Source organism: Brassica napus, chromosome C3, assembly GCF_020379485.1.
Source record: "Brassica napus cultivar Da-Ae chromosome C3, Da-Ae, whole genome shotgun sequence".
Classification (NCBI taxonomy): Eukaryota; Viridiplantae; Streptophyta; class Magnoliopsida; order Brassicales; family Brassicaceae; genus Brassica; species Brassica napus.
In genome coordinates, this window is record NC_063446.1 from 70,616,050 (window position 1) to 70,641,512 (window position 25,463).

Here is a 25,463-nt window from a genome sequence, read left to right on the forward strand (position 1 = left end):
ACAAAAACAAACTAAATAAATAAACATATTATAATTTTATCCACCTTTCTTGCAACCGTAAATATATACCCAACTTTTACTTCTACTGCATGCCTGAATTAGCGATCAATGAGAAAATACATACCTCAACTTCTACAGCATGGCAAAATATACTTTGATTAATCAAAAATTTGAAATTCATGTCTGAACTAGGGATCGTTGAAAAAATATATACCCTAACTCCTATTGCATGCTAAAACATACTTTAACTAATCAAAAATTTGAAATTTATGTCTAATCTTTAGAAGTCAACGCTAATCCTAATTTTGACTTAAACTCTGTTAATTAATTGTTAACGACTAACTAGGATACTTAGTTGGCTAATGAGTTAGGCCTAATCGAAAATTAAATTGAAATGGGTCACATCTGATAATAGTTGGGTCGGAACCCTAAAACAATGGACCATTATCTCTACGAAGTCATTTGTTCTGTGTTTTGTCTCTTCACTCTGCTTTGTCGGGATCCTTCACTCTGTCGCAGAAGAAGAAAGAAAGAAGAGAAGATAAAAACACATAACAAACGACATCGTATTGATAATGACCCATTGTTTTAGGGATTCAGCCCAACTATTATCAGAGTTGACCCATTTCAATTTGATTTTCGATTAGGTCCAATTATTATTAATCTGACTCATTAGCCAACTAAGTATCCTAGTCATCGTCGTTAACAATTAATAACCAAAGTTTAAGTCAAAATTGGGATTAGCGTTGAATTCTAAAGACTAGGCATATATTTCAAATTTTTGATTAGTTAAGGTATGTTTTGGCATGCAATAGGAGTTGGGGTATGTATTTTTTTATCCACCCCTAGTTCAGACATTGAATTTCAAAATTTTGATTAGTTAAAGTATGTTTTGGCATGCAGTAAACGTTGGAGTATTTATTTTCTCAGCAACCCCTAGTTCAGGCATGAATAAGCTATTTTCCCTATGTTGAGAACTATGTCATTCTGCTTTATAAGATCTTTGATTTAAAAAAAAAATATATCTTATTAAAGTATAAATACTTTAAGCTTTTGTTTGGTAATATAGATATCAGTTAAAAAAATATAGTGTTGTTTTGAAACATAGATAGTAATTATTAAGGGGAAAAAACTAATGGACTTATGTTATCAAGAAAAATTGAAAATTCATTATATTATGAAAACTATATATATGGGCCAACTTTAAAATATACGAAAATGGTTGGCCCAATCTAATTACCTAAAAATATCTTTGTCTAAAGTAATCATAAAACAAAATTTACATTTTATATACATATTCAAATCAAAATATTAATTTAAAATTGATTTATATCAAAAATTGATTCAAAAATATACATACATTCAAAAATTAATTTTACTAAAATGTTTTTTAACCATTATAAAAATGTTTTAAATATATTTAAGAAAAATACAATACAAAGGAATTTCAAACACCAACGTCAATTATCATTTTTATATTTCATATTAAGTTTTAAAAATATAATATATATGATTATTTATATGATGGTACGTATAAAATACTATTAATTATATGATTACTTATATGATGGTATGTAAAAACACGATTAATTATATGATGACACATATATGATATTTAATAGTGACATGAAAAAAAAAACAACACAGGCTCTCGAGGTTGTATAGATTTGGGTATTCCTATAAACGCCACAGTGGAATTCGCAGTTCAAAGATATAGAAGTCGGCGTCATCAGGTGGATCTTCTGCTACGAATTGAGAATGAAATTCTAAAAGTTAGGCTGCAGGGTCTATATTCAGAGACTGATATGCGGCTTTGGAAGGGAATGTGAGACTCTTTCAGCCATCCTTCAACACTAAACAAACTTGGCAGATGACAAGATTACAGTCTCCACATGTAAACTGGCATCGGGTTATCTGGTTTCCAGGTGCAACTCCAAGGTACTCTATTCTCACCTGGATTGCAATCCATGATCGTTTGGCAACTGGAATTCACATTCAAAAATAGAGCCCACAAACGGATGCTCACTGTGTCTTGTGCTCAGGCCATTTGGAAACTCGAGAACACCTTTTTTTCAGTTGTGCTTATGCTCAGCAGATTTGGAAGGGTTTAACAAGGAAGCTGTTGGGATCTCGCTACACAGAGGATTGGTTCTGCATTCTAAACATGTTGGCAGAAACTGGAAGGAGCTCCACTCACATGTTTCTTCTAAGATATGCGTTTCAATGCTCTATCCATTCCATATGGCGAGAAAGAAATGGTAAAAAACATGGAGAGACGCATCAGTCATCGGCATTTTTGCTAAAATTCATTGATAAAAGGAGTAAGAAATCAGATATCTTCTTTGAGAATGGGAGGGTGTCGAAAGTTTTCCAGAGCTTTAGAGGTCTGGTTTGATACAAGAAGCTAGTGAGGGGTTAAGTTGTTTTCTAAATTCAGCTTACTCTTACACAAACTCTGAAACAAAGTCACACTTGTTGTAAAAAAGTTTTTTTGATTTGAATAAATTTAACATTCTTTCAAAAAAAAAAAAAACAACATATTTCTGCAATATAATATCTTCTATCTTAATAAAGTAGAAGTACCATTGGGAATGTTTGGAAACAAGAATAACCTAATTAAAAAGAAATATAATATTATATATTCTATCTTATTAAAGTAGAAGCATTTTTAAGCTTTTGTTTGACAACATAGATAGTAGTTAAAAAAAATTATAGTATTGTTTTAAAACATAGATAATAATATATTAAAGAAAAAAAGTAATGGACTTATATTATCAAGAAAAATTGAAAATTCATTATATTATGAAAACTATATATATGGGCCAGTTTTAAAATATACCAAAATGGCTGGCCCAATCTAATTACCTTAAAAACATTTTTGTCTAAAGTAATCATAAAACAAAATTTAAATTTTATATACATATTTCAAATCAAAATATTAATCTAAAATTGATTTATATAAAAAATTGGTTCAAAAATATATATATATTCAAAAATTGATTTTACTAAAATGTTTTTTTATAACCATTATAAAAATGTTTTAAATATATTTAAGAAAAATACAATACAAAGCAATTTCAAACACCAACATAAATTATAATTTTTATATTTCATATTAAGTTTTGAAAGTATAATATATATGATTATTTATATGATGTTATGTATAAAATGCTATTAATTATATGATTACTTATATGATGGTAGGTAAAAAATACGATTAATTATATGATGACACATATATAATATTTAATAGTGACATGAAAAGAAAAATAACAACATATTTTGTAATATTATATCTTATATCTTATTAAAGTAGAAGTACATTTGAGAATGTTTGGAAACAAGAATAACCTAATTAAAAAGAAATATAATATTGTTTGAAAATATTGATAGCAGTATATTAAAAAAAAAGGTTTATATTATTTAAAGAAATTGAGTCCATTATATTTTTATAAATTATCTGTTTGAACCAGATTTAAAATATACGAAAATGACTCAATCTAATTACTTTTTTGTGCAACTGGTCCAATCTAACTAACTAAAAACATATTTTGTCTAAATTAATCATTAAACAAAATTCAAAACAAAAATTGATTTAAAAATATACATGTATTCAAAAATTAATTTTTACTAATGTATTTTCCAATAACCATTATAAATTGTTTTCAATATATATAAAAAAATACAAAGGAACTAGTAGATTGAGTAAACCTTCTTTCTACTTTTTATGGACCACCGAAATAGAATTAAATATACAATACTAGAAATAACTATAATATCTGAGTTACAATATCAAAAAAACAATGACAAAAAAATATTAATATATGAATGTATTAGTATTCCTTTATTCGTATTAGAAATACAATAATAGTCAAACAATAATATATAAAAGGACCATAATTTTTAAAATCTAACAATTACCGATTAGTTATGAATTTATAATGTTTTTACAAATTAAAGCAAACACCCGTGTGGACGCACGGATCAAAATAATTTGCAATTTGTTCAAAGACGCTGCAAGATTCCAAACAAAGAACCACATGATTCGAAATTTGAAGTTTTGTTTTAAGTTCTTGTGGTGATGGTCTATTATTTCCGGAATTGTAAGCTCAATAATTTGGAATTTGACATGTTATTATTGCAATAAAACAGAGAGAATACTAGCTGATGTGGGTTTTTGGAGTTTGGCTAGTGCATGTTCAGGGCTGTAAAGTCTGACTTGTCACTAGTTTAATTAATTTTAATATAAAATTATATATTAACTATTAAAAACACAAGAAGAATTTCACGGCGAATAATTTTTTCTTCATTTCACATAAAATATCAATAATAATCTAAACTATTTAATTTTTGTGAAAATTAATAATTAGAATGTATAGTAAAAATATAAATTTTAAAATTAATAAATATTTAAATGTCTAATGTAAATAATAATATTAAATTTTAAATGAAAAATAAACAAAACAAAACAGCGAAATTTTAATAGTTTTGTCTATAACCAAAAAAATTCTAAATAAATAAACAAATATTATTCTCTTTGTTTCAATATAAGTGATTTTTAAAGTCTTTGCATATGGATTAAAATACAACTTTTTATACAGTTTATTTTGTTTATATGAAAGTATCTCTATAATATTATTTGAGGAGCCAGTTTTTTATGTGTCGCGCTTACGTTAACTCTCACGATGGTTGATTACGCTGATACCCTTAATGAATTTAAAATATTACATTTAAATACTATTATCGAATTTTTTATTTAGTTTCCTTTTAAAAAAATTTCAAATAACATATATAATAAAAAAGGAAAAATTTATAAAGTTTAAAAAACAGAACTAAAAACGAAAATGTATGTATATATAAATAACATAAAATATACTTTTGAAGTAATAAAATATTTCTTATATCTATATTTTCTTAGATGAAAATATATATTTGCATATAATGTGATTTCATAAAACGACATTCACACACATAATCTTAATATTAGAAAAAGAAATATTATTTCTTTTAATACATAATTTTAAAATAACATAACACTATATACTTTAACGAGGTAGATATATTATATTTTTTATCATTATTAAAATTATTTGTTTACATAATATCAAATTTGCTTTTAAATTTTATGTTTTTTTTATGTTTGTGGAACTTAATATGACTAGGATTAAAATACCAAAGCAAATATGAATTCTCATTTTTAAGATTATTTAAATAAATTTTAGCTTACCATTTCAATTTAATTATTGTAAATATTTATATGTGTTCAGGAGCTTCCAAAAAATGTATTAGTTACTTATATACGTAACTTCATATTGATCATCGCTTTATTTCCTGAAATTGTTTTTTTTAAAAAAATCAACATATAATTTGATAAATATTATGAAACTACATTCACATTTAAACGATAAATAAAATTAATTTGATTTTACTTAATTATAATAAACACAATTATACTTCAGTTTGAATTTGAAAAAAATATATATAACTCAATATACTCACAACATGAGTGACTCGACTAATCCAACTTATATCTAAAATTATATATTTAACTACAATAAGAATATCTAATTTTATAATAATAATATTTTTTTTTATAAATGTAAATTATAGGATGACTCAAAACGTATTAACAAATGAAAATAAAATATTAACCAACTGTTATAATTTAGTTATTTTGTAAAATTTTTATATATACATGAGATTGTAGAATATTATCATTATATTAATTTACATAATTTGGAATCAGACACTTTAGTTTATTTTATATTTCATTCTAAGACCAATATATCTTAAGTTATACATAATCTTTCTCAAATATATTTACATGTCTAAGCCAAAAACCAACATAAATGAAAATAAGAAAATTAATCATAATTTTAATATATTTAAAAAAAAAAATATTATTGTTGAATACAGAGAAATAGATGAAATCTAATATACTCAAATGATAACTAAACCGACTCTAAAAAAACAACAAAACCGACTAGATATAACATATCTAAAATCATATGTCTAATTAAAGTAATAAAATATTATTAATATAAATTATGCATACAAATTATAAATTAATTTAAAATTAAAAATAAATAACAATCAATTATTATAGTATTTATTTTGTAAATATTTATACCCGTGCATGAGCACAGAAAGATTACCTAGTCGTTAAATAAAACAAATAGAGCAAATAAGAAAAAAAATTCAGTATTTTGTAATTGGTTACAAATTTCAGATGATATTAAATTCTATTTACAATGTCGAGAATATAAATTATGTAACATCAATTTTGTTGGTCAAACACCACTTATATTGAAACAGAGTTAGTATAATTTCGGTTGTGTTTTTTTTAAACCTAAATATGTTAAGATTTATGTCATTATTCCACTTTATAAGATTTTTTTTTTTTTGATAACCGAGTGTCCTGCCTCCACCGTGGTGGTCCAGACTAGAGACCGAGTCCGTAGCGGGTTCAACACCCAGACAATGGTCTTCGGTCTCGGGCGCCAGAGCAAGTCCGCATGTGAATTCCCTGGTGGCCAGTGGGAATCGAACCCGGGTCCGTATTGGGGCCGAAGCTCCCTCAAGATCACTAGGCTAACCCCGCTGGTTTCCACTTTATAAGATCTTTGAATAAAAAACGCAACTGCGTACTATAATTAGAAATTTGTTCAAAAACACTGCAAGATTCCAAAACAAAGAACCACATGAAGAACATGTTCTAAGGATCGAAATTTCGAACTTTTGTTTTAAGTTCTTAGATTGTAATCTATTTCTTGCTCTGAAATTTCGAGATTTTGGAGTTTGACATACTGCTGAGAGAGTGCTAATTGATGTGGTTCTTTGGAAATCACATCCCGAGTTGTAACTACAACTTTAACCACACTACATGGAACAAAATCAACAAGGTTGAAACAATGCTTTAATTTGAGTTTCATATCTTGATTTGGGAAGGGGAGGCAAAACACGATTTGGATTTGGCTCCCACAACAGAACATTCTGTTTTGCAGGTCGTTATCATTATATATACTGTTATACACAAAAAGGGGCGTTCCGACAATCGAACTCGGGACCTCTCGCACCCAAAGCGAGAATCATACCACTAGACCAAACGCCCAATTGCTTACCTTTCAAGAATAATATAATTAGATCTAACAATATTACAATCAGAGAATTTAAACTAGGGTTTTACAGAGAGTGTATATATATATCACTCATTGTCTTAACCTAACACTACGGCACGAGTCTCCTTCTACTCCGCCGTCATCTAACATAGAAATGACAACAGTGCCAGGACAGCTAGTCTGGGAGATCGTAAAGAGAAACAACTGTTTCTTGGTCAAACAGTTCGGCAGAGGCAATGCTAAGGTTCAGTTCAGCAAGGAGACCAACAACCTATGCAACCTCAACTCTTACAAGCACTCTGGTAATGACGCTAACTCTTGTTAATCTGTTTGATAGAATGTTGCTTATGGACTCAAAGTTAGGTAGTATAAGCTCTGAAGTTTGGATCTTTTGATGTGAATTTTGTTGGTTTATTGATTAAAGGTTGGATCTTTTTTGTTTATTTATTTATTTTAGGTTTGGCGAACAAGAAGACAGTGACCATTCAGGTAGCTGACAAGGAGCAAGGCGTTGTACTTGGAACAACCAAGACCAAGAAGCAAAACAAGCCTAAGCTCTCTGTTAACAAGTCTGTCCTCAAGAAGGAGTTCCCCAGGATGGCCAAAGCTGTTGCCAACCAGGTATAACTCATTTCTTATATTCAATAACTGTTTAGCCGTTGTTACTTTTGGTTGCTTTATAGGTTCATCATGCTCTAGATTTGTTAGCTTTCAATCTTGTGGTGAATGGATGATAACTTTAGGTTTGGTTTCATGAGCAGTGATGAGAAAGCTAACACGTAAGAAGAGACAACTCCTTTGTGGGGTTATCTCTTCTATGAAATACATTTGTTACGCTTGGCTTCTGAGCTAATAATAATAATATCATAATGCATACTCGATAGTTTATTTGTTTTGCAACTTCTATCAGTGATGAGAAAGCTAACACGTAAGAAGAAAAGACTCCTTTGTGGGGTCTTTCTTCCATGAAATATATTTGTTACGCTTGGCTTCTGAGATAAATAATCTTTAGCAGTTCATGTTAATTTACTGATTCTATACTTGTTTGTGACATATGTTTATCTGTGATGAGAAAGCTAACACGTAAGAAGAGAGTAGTCCTTTGTGGTGTCTTTCTTCAATGAAATACCTTTGTTACGCTTGGCTTCTGAGATACTGCTTTTTTTTCTAAGTACTATTTTCATACCAGGTTCGTCTTTTACTCCTTTGTATATCAGTATTAATGGATTTACTGTCTAATCTTTTTCAGGTTGTGGTCAACTACTACAGGCCTGATTTGAAGAAGGCAGCACTTGCTAGGCTCAGCGTGATCAGCAAGGGTCTTAGAGTCGCCAAGTCTGGTCCCAAGAGGAGGAACAGGCAGGCCTGATTTAAAGAATCCACCACTGAATGAACATTTTACTTCTGAAAGAGCTTGTTTTGAAAGTTTCAGACACTGCTTTGTAGGTTAAAGATTTTTTATGGACAGATGAGTGTTTTGCTTGAAACACCTACATTGCTGAATGATATTAGAAACTATTTTAATATTATTTTCACTGGATGCTGAATGTGTCCATCAGTCCAATGCGTGCAAGAATCAGTAGTAGCTGGTCTTGATCATAATATTGTGAATCCATCGAGCCATATAGATCATGTAATCTACATGTGAAAGAAAGAGTGCCATATCTTGTAGCATCTGAAGCCATTCCAAGAACTTGTTATATCTTTTTTGACTCTGCGATTCCTCGGAAGTAAAAACTCGCCTTCCACGTTCGTTATATAGCTTCCACAAGTTAGAACCATGTCCAGCCCAAAACTGCTTGCAAGTTAATTGGAGAGAAAAAGGTGAAGTCACTCTGCGCTGATTTTGTGTTTAGCCAAAAACATCAACAATCAACTGCTCTGAGGTCCCACCGGAGTGGCTTAATACTTGATCGATTAGACCCAAAACATGAATGCTTCAAACTAAACTTCTAATGAACGTATTTGGAGGTTGGAAATTATTTTTGGTAAATGCAATTTTCTTGCATTTGAGTGAAAGATTGGACCGTTAAATAAAAACAAAATAAAAAGCAGAGCACTGTTGTCCGTACTCTCTGCACTGGAACGCATTTGCATTTATACAATTTTTATTCATTATTACTCCAATAAAGAGAGTTTATTCTTGGAAGCAGTAACTCTGCAACAGTCAAAGACAGAGAGAGAGAGAACAAACATGCTTGGTTAATCCACGGGATCGAGACGTTTCTCTGAACCCAATTTTATATTCTCAGCTGGAATCCGAACTCTGATAGAGAAAGCACAACGTTCACTTACTAGAAACACACACAACACCTCTTTCTCTCCTCTCTATTATCTATCTATCTCTAGAACTCTGTGCTTCGCCCCCTACTTCAGGCCAAACAAGTGTTCTTGAGAGAGTGAGGCCTTACATTGCTTGGTAAAAAAAAAAAAACCTTTTGTCTGAGAGAAAGAAAATGGGTACAAGACTGAAGCTAATCTTCTGGACTTTTGTCTCCATTCTTGCCTTCCTGAGTATGTCTTTAATCAAATTCCTCGTTTGGGCTTGCATTTACCTCTGATTCCCTCTTCTGGGTTAACATTGTTTCGTCTTCTTGATGTAAAAGTTTGGTTCTTTATTGGGTTCTAAGTTGATCTCTGCTACACTTTTAGTTCTTGTCTGAAAAATCTCCAACCTGTTAGCTTTGAACTACTTTACATGGTTTGAGATTCTCTCTTCTGGGTTACATTATCTCGTCTTCTCGATGTCAAAATCTGTTTCTTTATTGTGTTTTAAGTTGATCTCTGCTACATTGTTCTTCTTGTCTGAAAAATCTCAAACCCTGTTAGCTTTGAACTACTTTAGATGCTTTGAGACTTGTTATGAGATTCCCTCTTCTGGGGTTACATTGTTTCGTCTTCTCGATGTCAAAGTTCTATGCTTTTCTAAGTTTATCTCTGCTACTACTCTGTAGTTCTTGTCTGAAAAATCTCGAACCGGTGAACTAGTTCTTGTCAGAAGAAGCCTCAAAATGTCTCTTTTGAAAACTGTTGCAGAGCTTGGTGTGGCAAGCAATATAGGGATATGTTACGGACGCAACGCAGACAACCTCCCAAGCCCCAACAAAGTATCCGAGCTAATCCAACACCTCAACATCAAGTTCGTCCGTATCTACGACGCCAACATAGACGTCCTCAAAGCCTTGGCAAACACTAATATCGAGCTCATGATAGGTGTCCCCAACGCTGACTTACTCGCATTCGCTCAGTTCCAGTCCAACGTCGACACGTGGCTCCGCAACAACATCCTCCCTTACTACCCAACCACCAAAATCACTTCCATATCCGTCGGTCTCGAAGTAACCGAAGCGCCAGACAACGCTACCGGCCTCGTCTTACCAGCAATGCAAAACATCCACACCGCTCTGAAGAAAGCCGGTTTGGACAAAAAGATCAAGATCTCGAGCTCCCACTCGCTCGCTATCTTGTCTCGCTCCTTCCCTCCTTCGTCAGCTACCTTCAGCAAGAAACACTCAGCGTTCTTGAAACCGATGCTTGAGTTCTTGGTGGAGAACGAGTCTCCCTTTATGATCGACTTGTATCCTTACTACGCTTACAGAGATTCAGCTGAGAAGGTTCAGTTGGAGTACGCTTTGTTCGAGTCGTCTTCGCAGGTTGTTGACCCTGCGACGGGTTTGCTTTACTCCAACATGTTTGATGCTCAGCTTGACGCTGTCTATTTCGCCTTGACGGCTATGAACTTCAAGACCGTTAAGGTTATGGTTACTGAGTCGGGGTGGCCTAGTAAAGGCTCGCCTAAAGAGACGGCTGCAACTCCTGATAATGCTCTGGCTTACAATACCAACCTCATACGCCATGTCATTGGTGATCCAGGTATATATGATCTTTAGTTACATAGTAGATGGCAAGTGGAGCAGTCGAATAAGATCCCAATGTAAAAATAAATTTTTTGAATTAAATATATAAATTAGGATTTGAAACTTTAAATTATATATAAAGTAGGACCTAAAAAACCTTTAAATTTTTAGATATAGTGCTAATTTTTAGATATATATATATATAAGCACTATCTATATTATTATTTATGAAGTGATTTTACTTACTTATCAGCTTCTCCATAATATTATGTGATTTTGCTTATTTGTCATTGCTTATTGTTTATTTGTCATATTTTCCATAATTTTAGGTAATTTGTTTATTTGTATGTTTTAATGATTTTAGCTTTGCTTATTTGTCATATTCTCCATAATATAGGTTATTTATTTATTTTTCATGTTCTTCATAATTTTAATTGGTAATTTTATTTATTTTTTATATTTTTAAATAATTTCAGGTGGTAATTTTAATTTTGCTTACTTGTCATGTTCTCTATGATTTGCTTATTTGCATATTTTATTATTTTTAGAAGCTTATTTGTCATATTCCATGATTTAGGCTGAGTCATTATTTTTAATAAAAACTTTTTGAATTGTTAGTTTTTAAACATTTTTAATGATTATTTAATAAATATTTTCATTATATTAAGAGAATTATTATTAACAAGTATTATCAAATTATTGCAATAGTCTTATAGTTTTGTTCATCTTATGTTTACTTTAGTAATATTAAATAGTTTAATTTTTTATCTACCATTTTTAAAAGAAATATTTTTCTCTTTTATGTCACCGAATTATCTTACCAATAAAAAATATGAGTCTAAGAGCACCTTCAATGGTGTTCTCGGTGGCTTGGAATCATAGGTAAACTTTTTAGAATTTTTTATTATTATTTTTTTTGTCCGTTTAAAAAAAAAAATTAAAATGGAACCAATCGCGGGTCGCCACGTGTCGTGAGACCCGCGAATAGTGTAAGGATTCACTAACAATCAGTCCTTAATTAAGGATTTTTAGTACCCAATCCTTAACAAAATGTGAGCCCCACCAAATATCTTAATATTATTTTGCTAAGGATTCTAGTCTAAAATCCTCCATTGGAGGTGCTCTAAAGAATATAATATCTCGCCATTATAACTAAAAAATTCAATTTTTACTAGACATATATAATCTATCACTTTTAGTTTATAAAATTTTAGTTAAATAAAAGTATTTTTTTTAATTATTATGGATAATAGGTGTAACTATAAACTCCGAAAAAAGAAATTTCATAAATACAATTAAGACTTTGTTGGGGTCGAAAACGGTTACGACGAAGTTAACGTCCAAATCCCCGCAGAATACAAGTATGTCTTTCCGCAACAAATCATGCTCGGTCAAGAAAACGTCGCAACGTATGTTCCCGAGATAAAGCTTCGTTCGAATTCTATTTAGATCAAACATAAGCCATCACCATCAGAAACATACCCAGACCACCTACGGATAGGTCCGAGTATGACGATCAGAACACGGACGAACCAAGCTCGGTCATTACGCAACTACCACACATGCACGCTGTCCGGTCGCTACGTAGCGACCGAGCGTCCGTTCCGCTCGGTCGAGCGACTGAGCGTCTGTCCCGCTCGGTCGCTACGTAGCGACCGAGCTCTTCCGAAACGTCGATGCGACATTAGTCCATGCTTTCTCGTCTACCCTTCGATGCTATATCCCGAAGACCGTAGCGAACCCATTTCATGTTTCCCGCCATTCTAAGTCATCGAGCAAACTTTACAGTAAAAACCGCGGAAAGTTTGTTCTTTATCGAAAGAAGCCGTAATAAACGCTTCGAGTCAGAAGACGGCCCAAAGGGACCTAAGTCATGACTCGAGGCCCAACTTACGATTTCTTAACCAACAACCCGTAAGCTGCATGACAGTTTACGCTTGGTTCGCAAGGAAAGATAAATGTCAAGTTTCCGCGGATAAATACGAAATTTTGAAGATAATTACGAAGATCGGAAAAAATGGAATATCTCCATTTTTATGCTATGACGACTTAAGGGCAGAAGAGGAAAAGCGTAAACCGACCTAGGAGCCAGTATATAAGGAGTTCTAGGCGAGAGGCATGAGGAGAGATTTTTTTTGGAGCGAACTTAGTACTTAGAGTGATTTAAGCATATTTCTGTTTTTGTTATTTCGAGTTGCGATTCAATTAGGTTTAGCCATCTTAGGGTTGCTGGAACTAGGAATCTCGCCGACAGCTCTCGAGCCCAGGCTTATACCTTGTTGTAACGCTCAAACACGGATTCGGAATAAGATCTATTTTGCTCTATTTTTACGATTTTTGTAATTTGTCGTTGATATCTCGTGTTCTGATTGCTTAGCGTGTGGTATAATAGATCTCCGGGACCTCTGGGAAATTAGGGTTTTCCTAGTTTCCTAATTTAAATGGAAATCGACATTGCGAATTTCGGTTCCCACAGTCTTCGACGAAGAGAGGTTTGATTTCATAACTTTCCGTGATAACTGGTAATTGTGGTTTCTTTTGTAGATTTATCTTTGAAGTTATTTTAAAATATTTATAAAATCTTATTAGGTTATTATGATAATATACTTTTACGTGTGTGGTTTAGTGATATAATAAATAAAAGATTTTGCAAGTAGCAATGATGGGTTGTAATAAAAAAGATAAATTATATCTTCTGTTTAATTTAATATTTAAAACTAATTAAATAATTTAGATTGAAATTAAACATTATGTTAAAATTTGAATTAGTTTGATGTATATTAATCCGTACAAATGTGCGGGTGATCATCTAGTATCTAATAATGTGCAAGTGGAGTGGTTGAATAGGTGCAAAAATAAAAATTAAGAGTTAAAAACTAGATAAATAAATAAGTAAAAACTGAATAAATATATAAATTAGGATCTTTTTTTTTTGGTCAGCTATAAATTAGGATCTAAAATGTTAATTTTTTAGATATAGTGCTTATGTTAGACGGTTAGAGCTTATATTTAAAAAACAAACGTTAAACATATATAAATAGATTACTAACTTTTAAAACTATTTTATTACATTATTAGACCATGATTAACCTCAGTCTCTTAACTGGGGTTCTTAGCTTTAGCTTCGGCTAAGAGACGGTTTTTAGCTTTTCTTTTTTAAAAAGTGTAAAAGAAATTTAAAAAATAAAAAAAATGTCAAATCATGAGTAAAGAACCCCGGCTAAGAGACCGGAGTTAATCATGCTCTTAGATGTATAACTAATATTTTTTTGAACGTGGTCTAAAAAAATAATTTGAGACTTCACTGGATGGAAACATAAACATTAACTTGTTAATCTTTGGTTAGGTACTCCTGCAAAGCCCGGGGAAGAGATAGATGTGTACTTGTTCTCGTTGTTCAATGAGAACCGCAAGCCAGGGATGGAGTCTGAGAGAAACTGGGGAATGTTCTATGCGAATGGAACAAGTGTCTACGCGTTAGACTTCACTGGGGAGAGCGCTGTCCCTGGCCCTGTCTCTCCAACAAACACAACCACAGGTGTTAGTCCAAATCCAGGTGACAAAAGTAACTCAACTGTAACCATTGGAGGAGGAGGAGGAGCCAAGAAATGGTGTGTTGCTTCATCGCGAGCTTCGGTGACTGAGCTGCAGAGCGCGTTGGACTGGGCTTGTGGTCCAGGGAACGTTGATTGTTCAGCTGTTCAGCCAAACCAACCTTGCTTTGAGCCAGACACTGTTCTCTCACATGCATCGTATGCGTTTAATACTTATTACCAGCAGAGTGGAGGGAGCAGCTTAGATTGCAGCTTTGGTGGAGTGAGCGTTGAAGTTGACAAGGACCCTAGTAAGTGCTTGCCTACATACACTTTCCATTGTAGTCTCCTACTTGAGTCTCAAAATGTATATGCTATTGCAGGCTATGGTAACTGTCTGTACATGATTGCTCCATCTACTGATGGGTGAGTTCTCTCTCTCTCACTCTTCTGATTAAAACTAAAGCTGATGTTGTTGTTGTTGTGTTGTGCAGAATGAACAGAACAATGGCGGGTAATATCACAGGAAACATAACTGCCATTGATTCACCCTTGGCTTCTCCTTCGACAAGCAATGAAGGAATCAGACAAATGGTGGTTTCCGTTGATGTCTCTGTTCTGTTGCCGTGCTTTGTAGTTAGTTTGAGTCTATTATGGTGAGAGACACTGGTTACCTTGTCTGTGAAGTTTTGAGTTAGTGTACCAAACCGGAGTTTAATAGAACTTTAGTACCGGTAATTTCTTGCATTGCTTAGCTGGAGAGATGAGCTTAGTGGTGCATGTGTGTGTGGTTCAAATGTAATCAATTCAAAGTACAGACAAGTGATTGATCCAAGACAATTATTTCATTACTCAAATCGATAACCAGGATACATTAAGAAGTAGAGTTGATTGATCATGAAAACTAAGATGTAATAGGGACTCATCAGAACCAAACACAATGTGATTGTTTCTTAGTTCTTTGCAAGATCGAACCTAGAGCGGAAGTTGTGAGACAAGTTTTTTTTTTTTTTAGGCAAGCAAGCACAAATTCTCCGAGAAGCCCAGAAAAAAAGTCTAAGCTGCAGATTCAGTTAAACAGGCAAACTAGTTATATTTAGTTATCATAAGACATATTATGTTTTTATAACCAAAAGTGTCAAATTAATTAAACATGGTTGACAAAACATGAGGCAAACCAAAGAAAACAAAAAAAAATTCTCATAAAAACCAGTCTCTCAATCAGGCTTCACAAACCCAATACCAAATATAAGTTTATAAATAAAAAATGTGGAAGGTGGAACATTCTAATAGGTTTTGAGGATATTGAGGATCTAGAGATCCTGTTCGATGAGGTAATCACCCAACCTCTCGACGACCATGTTGCACTGTCCTGGTGTCACAGGCTCTTCGTAGATCCCAAACACACATGACTGTCCTGTTTTCTTTATGGTTATGCCTCCTGCTCCCTACCGAATCAAACCAACAAAATATATAATGATCTTTGATCATTCATGCACACATACATACATACATACATATATATGAACAACATGTACGTTAATGAAGTTAATAGATGGGGTATATACACTACCTTCTTGCCACGGATTACAGCGCCAGGCTCGCCTTGGATCACCATGTATTTGGCTCCTGCTAGGAATAACCCTGTGGGTGCTAAGTGGCCCGGTTCATCGAAATCTTTCATTATACTGGCGAACTCTTGTCCTTTGAACTATCATCAATAACATCATAAAGAGAATAAGGAATATTACAAAGGAAGTAAATACCATTTTAATGTTCAACAAAAAAAAAAAAGAAGAAAGTGCATAACATTTATCGTTTTTTAACAAAAAGGAAAGAAAGAAAGAACATTCATCTTTGCTTGAAATATATAAATCAAAAGAACGCTTTATACAATTTGAAACTGGAATACATATAAATATAAATGTCCATGACAACAAGAAATGCTTGGTTTTGTATCAAAGCGGAAACATCTTTTTAATAAAAGGACCTTCTCATGAAATTTTCCTTCATTGTTTATACAATAACATAACACTCAAGAATAACGATTATACCAACAAGATAGAGATCGATCGACTATAACCATATATTATAAACAAAACAAAGATCAAAAGGGAATCTTCATTCACAATGAAATTACCTGAGGGAAGTTGGCGCTCTGAGCCCAAACACTACCGTCATGACCGAAGATTGCGGCTGCGGCTAGGTGATGACCCTGACCATCTCCGACATCACACATCAAATGTTCATCAACGTAAGTTTGCCACGACATCTTCTTCTTTTCTCCTAACGTTTTCTTTCTGCGTTATGATATGTTATGTTCTGCGTGAGGACTTCTTCGTCCTTCAGATAAATAGGGGAGCAATAAAGAATACACTAAGAATGATTTTCAACCGTTTGATCGCGTAGACGAATTCTCAGCCGTACGTCTTAATTATTCAAAAATATAATTTCAATTAGTGTTTGCTCACATCTCGCCTTTGTTATAGCTCCATCATTATTTCCATCCCTATTAATAACACCAACGGAATTTCCAAGCAGTAAATTGCTTTTACTCGTAATCAGTTACAATATTTTTATTTTGGTCAACTCATTACAAATCATTATTGTTCCGAGTTCCGACCAAACTCTTGTGTTGTGCTTGTGTCACGAAATTAATCATTGAAATTCCAATCAAGTAGGATATGTCATATATTATCCTCTGTGGTAGTGAAAGCAAATGCGTGAGCCGTGAGGATGAGGTCTCTATTATCATCTGTGATTTGAACCTGAGTCAGTTTTAATTAATCATAAGAACGAGATTTTGATTGCAAACAAGACATATTCACTTTCTCTTATCTTCAAACTCTGTAGATATCCATAGATAATGAATGACGGAGTTTAGAGTAGCATGCCCATTTCTTACCGGGAATTGTAATTGCAGCGACTGTTTGGCGAAACATTTCATTTCATAGGTAAAGGGAGCTTGAGATTACTTCATTAAATCTTCTAATATACTTTTTTTTAAAGGGATGTACATTGTTGTTTAATGCGTTAAACATGTTTGTTTATCAGGGATACAACTCAATGACACATCTAAAAAACCTTGAGAAGAAGTTTGCTTCTGGAGCTTCAGTTGTTAAGGTTTGTAGAAGATAGATTTCAAATACGAATAATATAGGTTATGTGCATACATATATAATTATATATATATCAGTGATATTGAGTCCTGCTGGTCTAGTGATCAGTGTGGGAAACATATATGATCTAAGTTGTAGCTTATGGTTTTGTAGAGTTTGTTATGCATTAAAGTTTTGGGTCTCTAGTTTCAAAATTTTCATTTACACAACTATTGACCCCTAAGGCCTAAACGCATCAGAACGTAACCACTCAGTTTAATATAAACGAATTTTTTTTTTGATCTGCTTTGTCGCTAACTAACTAACTCATTAAACACTTTATCGAACCTCACTCTCAACATTCTCTCAACAAATACTTGTTCTCTCGATCTTTTTTTGAAATTATGGTTTTGATTGGTAATATTCTTGTATATTACTCTATGTTTTGTTCAAATACATGTCAATCAGAGTAGCTAAACTGGGAAATGATTCAGCAACATTAAAGAAAGATAGCTAGATAGGTCAAAAAATTTATTCTTTTCCGGCACGGTTTTATATATAAAGACTAGGGCCGGCTCGCCCTACGGGTGGGATTAAAATTGAAAAGTAATTTAAATAGTTAGAGTAAATATTTAATATAAATTTAATTATTTAAAATAGATATATAAGTTAAATTTTGTAGAGCAAAAATGAATATAACTTTCCTAAGTGACCAATAATGTATTCTGAAATTAATTAAAATAAATTTGGGATAATTTTCAAATTAAGTTGATACTTTCGCCATAAATATTTTCTGAAATATATATTGTTAAAGAAGTTATATAGAATATATTAGCTTTTTTTTTTTCCTTTTGGTTATAACAAAAATCACAATTATATTATTATATTTTATATATTTGGTAAAAATCCTCGCCTTTCTTTTTTTATATAGTAGTAACATCTATTAATAGATTAAATATTTAGAAAACTAAATCTTAAAAATTTATTGACTATAGACGTGAACCTTCTTTTAGTTAACATATTTTATATCTATGTTTAAGTGTTAAGTTAGTGGAGTGAAAAATTTATATCATTTTTTCTATTATGCAGTTTGCTTTTTTTTTGTAACAACAGCTTGCTAAAGATTTTATAATCAAACATCTAAGTCTATTGATAGACTTGAGAAAACAACGTTTGATAAAAAAAATTTTGTAATGTGATCAGTGTAATCAAAAGCGATGACCATATCTTAAGAATTTTATGGTTTTATTATGATAATTTTTTTCAGACGGACACACTACCAGCCACAAAAGTTTCATTAACTTATTCGTAAGATAGTGTCTTCAGAATTCCTAATTGAAACAACGTGTTGAACCATGTACGTGCAAAGAAAATGAATTTTATATTTCCCTAAGATGAACGCACATAAAAAAAGAAGAACCAAAAAAAGTTTAGAGGATCGGATTATCAGATCATAAAGAAACAGAACTTGTTGATAAGAAGGTCATATATTTAACGCTTCATTTTAATCTGACGTTCTTTGTCTACCTGGCTTTTACTCTTTGGTTAAAACTATAATGGACTTTGTAGAAGATTGAAAACACCTTCGGAGTTGAGACTAAACAAAGATCAGTAAAACAACATAGAAACATATTTTGGTGATATTCACTGTTTGGTAGAAGAAATAAAAGAAGCAACCAATGGAGAATAATAAGAAGAAAAACTATGTCTAGGGGGACTAAGGCGGGGACATTTAAGTTTTTTTGATTTTTTCTACTCACTCCATTAGGAGTTGCCTGTGGCGGATGAGTTTCTGAAGATCGCACGCGTTCACAATAACCATCGCTCATTAACATAGCTTCTGCTGCAGTTCAGCTGGGCCGTCTTCTCCATGCACAGCTGCACCTACTACACAAGAAACTCGATTTAGAACCAAACCAATACAGACAAAATATCGGGGTTTGGCTAAAGGTTTGGTTTATATAGCATACCCGGTTCATGTCGTCAGGTCGCATTGTGGCTATATGAGGAATGCACATTAAAGCTGTTGTCCTCACTCGTTCCATCTCTGTTTGATCAAAATCATTTCCTCGCCGAGTATACAGAAAATGTTTAGCAAGTGTAAGGAAAAAATGATCTCACCCCAAAACTTTTGATGATGATTTGTCTGCTTGCTGTATCAACAGCTCTACGACTGGTTCTGACCTCTAAAAGCAATACACCGTCACCGAGGGCGACCTTCTCATCACATGTCGTGTATGAAGTACCTTGGTGATCCGCTTAGCATGATCCTCTACTCTTTTTGCCATTATTTCAAATATATTCAGACAAAGAAACATTTGAATCAAATTATAATCAAACGAAAGTAGTTGGAAACATGAAAATGTGGGGTTTTACCTTTAACGGGGTTTGACCTTTAATCTATGAAGTTTTCTTTTTTTTTTTCCTTCTTATACGCTTGAAAACATCATCTCTAATTCATGAGTATAAGCTTGGTCAACACACATAAAAGAACAGACACTAAACCCGCAAGTTTGTTTCTACCTTCAGCATTCTAACCATGTTTCATAGCAGGTCAAGATGCGGGCGATTCTCAGTTATTTCATCATCCTCTTTTGCGCCCTCTCTGCGGCCTTTCTCAACAATCTCTCCTCCTGAAGGATCCCTTCCTCCCACAGCTATTAAGGATTAAAAACCTTCTTATCCATCCACTCTTCAAGTTTGATAAATATTTAGACTTACCCTTGTCTTTTAGTCTGAACATTTTGGACAATAACATCAACTGGTAAGTATAATACAGAACCGTAAAACATATTGGTATGAGAAAGCCTCATTACAAAAAGGTATTCATTTACTTTTCCTTGTACAACAGATTCCATGCTGCCTCAATGATTCTGTAATTTCCTTAATTGGGTCTCATGCTGGACCAAAACTGCATCAATCTCTAGTAATTTGCTTACGTATTCAGAGAAACTGCACAAAACTGTAGACAACACAATGCTATGAAAAAATCAATATCACATGCTCTAACAACCCATGAAATAACAAAGTTCGACTGAAAGATTTTAGAATATAATATTTGGAGTAGGGAATCAAATCAGAAAGCAGAACAGAAGAGTTAGTCATCTCTGGGAAAAAGTTTACTTTGTTATTTTCACAGATTGAGAGGATGGTTTTCAAGAGAGGAACGCTAACCTTTTTATAGTCGCAGATAGACCGCCTTGCAGAGAAGAAACTTTGCATTGAATGCTAGAAAGGGGTTGATGGAGTTGAGAAGGCGATAAAGACGTTGAATCCGAAACTCAGAATGTTTCGGTTGATATGAAAGGAATATCAAACGACGCTATGAAGCCTTACTGAGAGATTCTTCACGTTGATTTAAGCATCTCAATCTTTCGGATCTCCATTGTTGATGTTGGAGAACATGTTAGAAGATCGTCGTTGTCGGATATCAAAGAGTACGAAGAACCATAAAATTCGATAGGACGCATAAGAGGAAGATAAAAGTTTCGCGTTATAGGACTGTCAGGTTTAAGTAATATTTTGAGCCCATACACACAACGTAGCCCAATAATTATATACACATCACTTTAATGAAACGCCGAATTTGATGTAGAGGACACGTGTCGCGCTGTGGATTAACAAATTTGTGACGTGGCATCCTATGTGGATAGTCTAGGAGTGAAGAAAACCCTTCTTTATATATATAGATTTTTTATATATATAGGAGTGAAGGAAACTCTTCTTTATATATATAGATTTTTTAGAACGTGACGATAATGATTTCAGATCTAGTTTAACATTATATTCTAGGTCGACAATCTATTTCTCCACAAAACGATGATATAACATCAGATATCTCCCGAACTATGACATCATTCTATATATTCCCGAAAACAAAGTTTAAGATCTATTTTTACCACAAATTAAAATTTTAACACTCATTTCTCCATAAAATTAAAGTTTGAAATCTGAAAACCCATAGATCATAATTAAAATTGTTTACTGATTAGAAATCAAACCGACACCATGTAAAGTTGAAACTAAACCGAATCAAAACCCAATTAAAATCAAAATACATTTAACAAAACCAGAATCGCCGGTTTAATATCCAGACCAAATTAAATCCCTAAAATTTATAATTCTTCATCTATAAAGAACCCTAAAACTAAAAATCCCCAAATTGAAAACATATCATCATCTCTTTCTTATTACTTCAGCTATTACTTATGAGTTTTCTTCAGAAACACACCAAACATCTCTAGCATACTCCCATCCATTCTTCTTCTTCTTTAGCTGTCCTTTTTGTTCTCTTGTGCTCATCCACAGATTAAAGTTCTCATTCAGCTATTACTTCTGACCTTCATTCCCACAACGCCGTATATAGCTCATTCCTTAACCGAATCGCCGTTTACATTGACCCTTAAAAGCTTCCCTCTCCATTCAAGTATACAGATAAAGCTTAAGTCTCTCACCTCTCCTAATTTTTCTAATTAATCTGATTTAAATCAGTCTCTCATATCTCCCACATCTCTCAGTTTCCCATTGATTTCTTGATTCTCGTGATGTAGACAACTCCATGTAAGCTTTGATTACGCATCATTGTTCCAGACCCAAGTGAAATAACAAATATTAAAATAGAGAATTCTCGGTGATGTGAATGATTTTGCCGGTGACAGAAAACATTGAAGAGGACTTAAGCCGTAGTGATTCAGTTTGATTTGGTTTAATATCGGTTTAAGTGGGTGTTTACGAATCTGTATTATGTTAGATCAAATATTTAGTTTGAGCCGTTTTTCGGTTCAATTTTCAGGCTTAATGGGTTTTAATGGTTTTTTTTACTGGTTTTCTAAAAAAACAAGATTTGTGGGGAAATAGATTTTAAACTTTTCTCCAGAGATATATAGAACGAGATTATAGTTCGGGAGACATCTGATGCTATATCATAGTTCTCGTGGAGAAATAGATCGTCGACCTTATTTAAATATATACTTTAGGAACAAAGCAAGAGTTCTAAGTAAGTATATATTATTATAAAAATGAAAGAGCATATATTATCTGAAAATGATTAGTTGAAATGTTTTATATATAGATGAACATTTTTGCCATGACGTGTGAAAAAATTAGAGGATTATGTTAACACAATGATTATTTGATTGTTACAAATGTTTTGATACTGAAAAATGGGATAGAGCGTTTATATTGATTAGAGAAACATAGAAAGAAACTCTTTCTAGGACACATATCTGAAAACTATCATGTGAATAAGATCAAAATAATTAATTTCCATAACCAATACAGTAAAATATCATACATATTTCTAAAATCTACTAAATGTTAGAGAAATTACTTTTTAAATATCTTGATTGGGTGATATATACTCATTCTATTTTAATATAGTACTGATGGTATACTCCTTCTATTTTAATATTAAATGTTTTAGAGATCTTTTCTTTTACTTTACCTATTTGATGTCCTGCATGGCTTTTAAATATATTTGTATTCTATACTAGTCTATTTTGGCGGTTAAATCAATAACTTATCCGTTTCTTAATTTACGTCTACGTGCTTTTGCACAAAAAAATATTTTCTAATAAATTTAAACGAAGGAATTAAAAGATAAATAAGAAGAGGTGGTGTGTTCTTCTAATTGGATAGGAACATGATCAATGAAATGCTGACCAGAAGAAGAAGTGGTGTGTTCTTTAAACTGATAAGAATAGGATAGGAAGAGGTGTTGTGTTCTTTTAACTGGATGAAACATGCAGTCCACTAAAGCAACTTATTGTATACGATACTACGAACTTTATGAACTACGTCAAATAATCGACAAAATCATTAATAATAAATATGTTAAAAAGGATGATCACAATAAATACCGGAAATCGGTGGTTTGAAGTCCAAGACCGAATGATATATAGAATCCTCGGGATCTATGAGTTTATGGTCTAACAACAACAAGAACTCACAACAACAAAAATTGCCATATGGTTTAGGCCATCCATCTAATTTCTTTTAATGTATTTTTATCTTTTTATCTTAAGTTTGATTAAAAATACGTATAAGAAAAACAATATTTATTTCATGAATTATGGTAACTTAAAATTCTTTTAGCATAATTATCTTGGTTTAACGGTGCTTTTTGGAAATAATTTGGGTTGGTGATACCTTTTCTTATAAACCCTGGCTAATGTTTTGACGAGTTGAGCGAATTGGAAGGCAAATAATTATATCTTTCACCCACACATACTCTCCAGTGAACATTTCTATATTAAATTAATAAGAGCTAAATACATTTATGATTCATTCATATTACGATTCTCACATATGGACAAGTATAAATGCAGATTAATGGTTGGATTTATAAGTGCCACCAACCCAAGTTAAGATGTGAGAAAAACATGCTTCAATTCGTGACCATTCGTACACATAAGACAAGAGTCACATGACTACATGTAGGCCAGGGCATTTATATATGGTTGGATGTATCCTACAAAGTAGCACTATTCTTTCTCCATTCAGCAAAATTTAAGAACAGAGCATGGGAGTAATCTCATAACTGTTGGGATTTCTACGGCCCATTTCCAATTTTTTATTGTCCGATTAATACAATACCGTCCAATTCAGGTTTAAAAAATATGCCCGCATGAATTTACTTTTGAATTCATTCACAAAAAGATTCGTACTAATTAAAGTAGAAATCTTACTATATTAGACATTATTTGACTAAACTTCCGATATAAGACTTGGATTGATATCTCTTATTCTCCTCCTCAAACCAAAGATCACATTCATCTTATGTTTCTTTCTTTCAACAAATCATTTTGGCACCATCTTGTACCTTTAATCGCAAGGCTACTTTGAGCTATTTTGAGGATGCTCCTCTCACAACTGAACTTACAAGAACTTTTGACTTGATCTGTAAAAATCTGTAAAAGGTTTACTTGAGCTGTAAAAATCTCTATCACACAATGGTAACATTCTTATTTGAAGGGTATTTTGGTATTTTTGCACATTTTCGTTATCCCGTTCTTATACCAATTGTTATGATTTCTACAGCTCATGCCCACATAGATATATTTTTGGATTCATTCCCAAAGGATTTCGTAATAATCATATTAGGATATCTTATTATATGTTAGACATTATTTGTCTAAATTTTTGTTAAAAGACTTGGATTCACATCTCTCAATAACCAACATAAAGCTTTAAACATAACTCATTTGCATGAGTTATGTAATTTCCCTCGCCTATTAACTTAATAAAGTGGTGGGAGAGGGGGGTGAGGGGAGTTGGATTTCAATATTTCAACGGAATATATCGGAGCATTTACATTGCTAAAATACTCTAAAGTAAAATTAGCATTTAATATAATGTAATAATTATCTGTGGAAGCCTTCTTGATCCAATGGTTTGACGAATGGTTCATTAATGTTTCTACACCATGAGATGTGGTTTCAATTCCAGGAGAAGACGGAATTATGCGAATTAAAGGAGAAAAAACTTACAAGAGATCTACAACATGACGCAAGGAATACCGTTAAGCGTGGATCCGATAAGACGGCTCAGGTGATGCAGTCAGGCGTAAATCCTCATACGGCAGGTAGAATTGTCAGCTGTAGAATCGTCTGTAATATTTCTCATACTTGTAATAACATAATTATCCAGTGTTAAAAAAAATGTTAATTATCTAAATAATTTTTTTCTAACAAAGGAAGTTGAGCAATTTAGTAAAAACACATGTTCATGACTTTTAACAAAAAAAAAAAATCAAAATTAGATATGGTAAGTTCACTTCATTACAACGAATCTGTTTTCTTCTTGTTTTCTTTCATTACATTGGTAAGCTGAATTTAGTCCCGACTGATCCAAAAGATG

At 32.5% G+C, this 25,463-nt stretch overlaps 3 protein-coding genes, 1 long non-coding RNA gene and 3 other non-coding genes across 7 annotated transcripts; 5 read left to right on the forward strand and 2 right to left on the reverse strand.

Annotated features, from left to right (window-relative positions):
* The first annotated feature begins 7,166 nt into the window (after positions 1-7,166).
* LOC106390087 (60S ribosomal protein L28-2) lies at positions 7,167-8,647 on the forward strand. Its single transcript, XM_013830478.3, has 3 exons — positions 7,167-7,420; positions 7,576-7,739; positions 8,368-8,647. Exons 1-3 carry the CDS (start codon positions 7,273-7,275, stop codon positions 8,485-8,487), a joined length of 432 nt encoding a protein of 143 aa, XP_013685932.1. The 5' UTR covers positions 7,167-7,272; the 3' UTR covers positions 8,488-8,647.
* LOC125584860 lies at positions 7,873-7,971 on the forward strand. Its single transcript, XR_007321767.1, has one exon. It is a non-coding gene; the product is annotated as a small nucleolar RNA R24 (small nucleolar RNA).
* Positions 8,022-8,119, forward strand: LOC125584858. Its single transcript, XR_007321765.1, has one exon. It is a non-coding gene; the product is annotated as a small nucleolar RNA R24 (small nucleolar RNA).
* Positions 8,177-8,274, forward strand: LOC125584857. The gene has a single exon (XR_007321764.1). It is a non-coding gene; the product is annotated as a small nucleolar RNA R24 (small nucleolar RNA).
* Positions 8,648-9,262: 615 nt separating the features above from the next.
* Positions 9,263-15,365, forward strand: LOC106390088 (glucan endo-1,3-beta-glucosidase 12). The gene is made up of 5 exons (XM_013830479.3): positions 9,263-9,632; positions 10,155-10,991; positions 14,322-14,819; positions 14,892-14,934; positions 15,003-15,365. Exons 1-5 carry the CDS (start codon positions 9,575-9,577, stop codon positions 15,166-15,168), a joined length of 1,602 nt encoding a protein of 533 aa, XP_013685933.1. The 5' UTR covers positions 9,263-9,574; the 3' UTR covers positions 15,169-15,365.
* A 230-nt stretch (positions 15,366-15,595) lies between these two features.
* LOC106390089 (profilin-like) lies at positions 15,596-16,984 on the reverse strand. The gene is made up of 3 exons (XM_013830480.3): positions 16,649-16,984; positions 16,082-16,219; positions 15,596-15,956 (listed from the first exon to the last, which is right to left on the reverse strand). Exons 1-3 carry the CDS (start codon positions 16,778-16,780, stop codon positions 15,822-15,824), a joined length of 405 nt encoding a protein of 134 aa, XP_013685934.1. The 5' UTR covers positions 16,781-16,984; the 3' UTR covers positions 15,596-15,821.
* Positions 16,985-20,035: 3,051 nt separating this feature from the next.
* On the reverse strand, positions 20,036-23,015 carry LOC125583498. Its single transcript, XR_007320528.1, has 3 exons — positions 20,441-23,015; positions 20,328-20,341; positions 20,036-20,263 (listed from the first exon to the last, which is right to left on the reverse strand). It is a non-coding gene; the product is annotated as an uncharacterized LOC125583498 (long non-coding RNA).
* Between the last annotated feature and the right edge of the window lie 2,448 nt (positions 23,016-25,463).

Coding starts and splice junctions, on each gene's coding strand:
- LOC106390087 (XM_013830478.3), top strand. CDS start 7,273: ATGACAACAGTGCCAGGACAGCTAGTCTGGGAGATCGTAAAGAGAAAC. Junction 7,421..7,575: donor CAACTCTTACAAGCACTCTG/GTAATGACGCTA, acceptor TATTTATTTTAG/GTTTGGCGAACAAGAAGACA. Junction 7,740..8,367: donor CCAAAGCTGTTGCCAACCAG/GTATAACTCATT, acceptor AATCTTTTTCAG/GTTGTGGTCAACTACTACAG.
- LOC106390088 (XM_013830479.3), top strand. CDS start 9,575: ATGGGTACAAGACTGAAGCTAATCTTCTGGACTTTTGTCTCCATTCTT. Junction 10,992..14,321: donor CCATGTCATTGGTGATCCAG/GTATATATGATC, acceptor ATCTTTGGTTAG/GTACTCCTGCAAAGCCCGGG. Junction 14,820..14,891: donor TGAAGTTGACAAGGACCCTA/GTAAGTGCTTGC, acceptor ATGCTATTGCAG/GCTATGGTAACTGTCTGTAC.
- LOC106390089 (XM_013830480.3), bottom strand. CDS start 16,780: ATGTCGTGGCAAACTTACGTTGATGAACATTTGATGTGTGATGTCGGA. Junction 16,220..16,648: donor AGAGCGCCAACTTCCCTCAG/GTAATTTCATTG, acceptor TATTGATGATAG/TTCAAAGGACAAGAGTTCGC. Junction 15,957..16,081: donor CTGTAATCCGTGGCAAGAAG/GTAGTGTATATA, acceptor TTGATTCGGTAG/GGAGCAGGAGGCATAACCAT.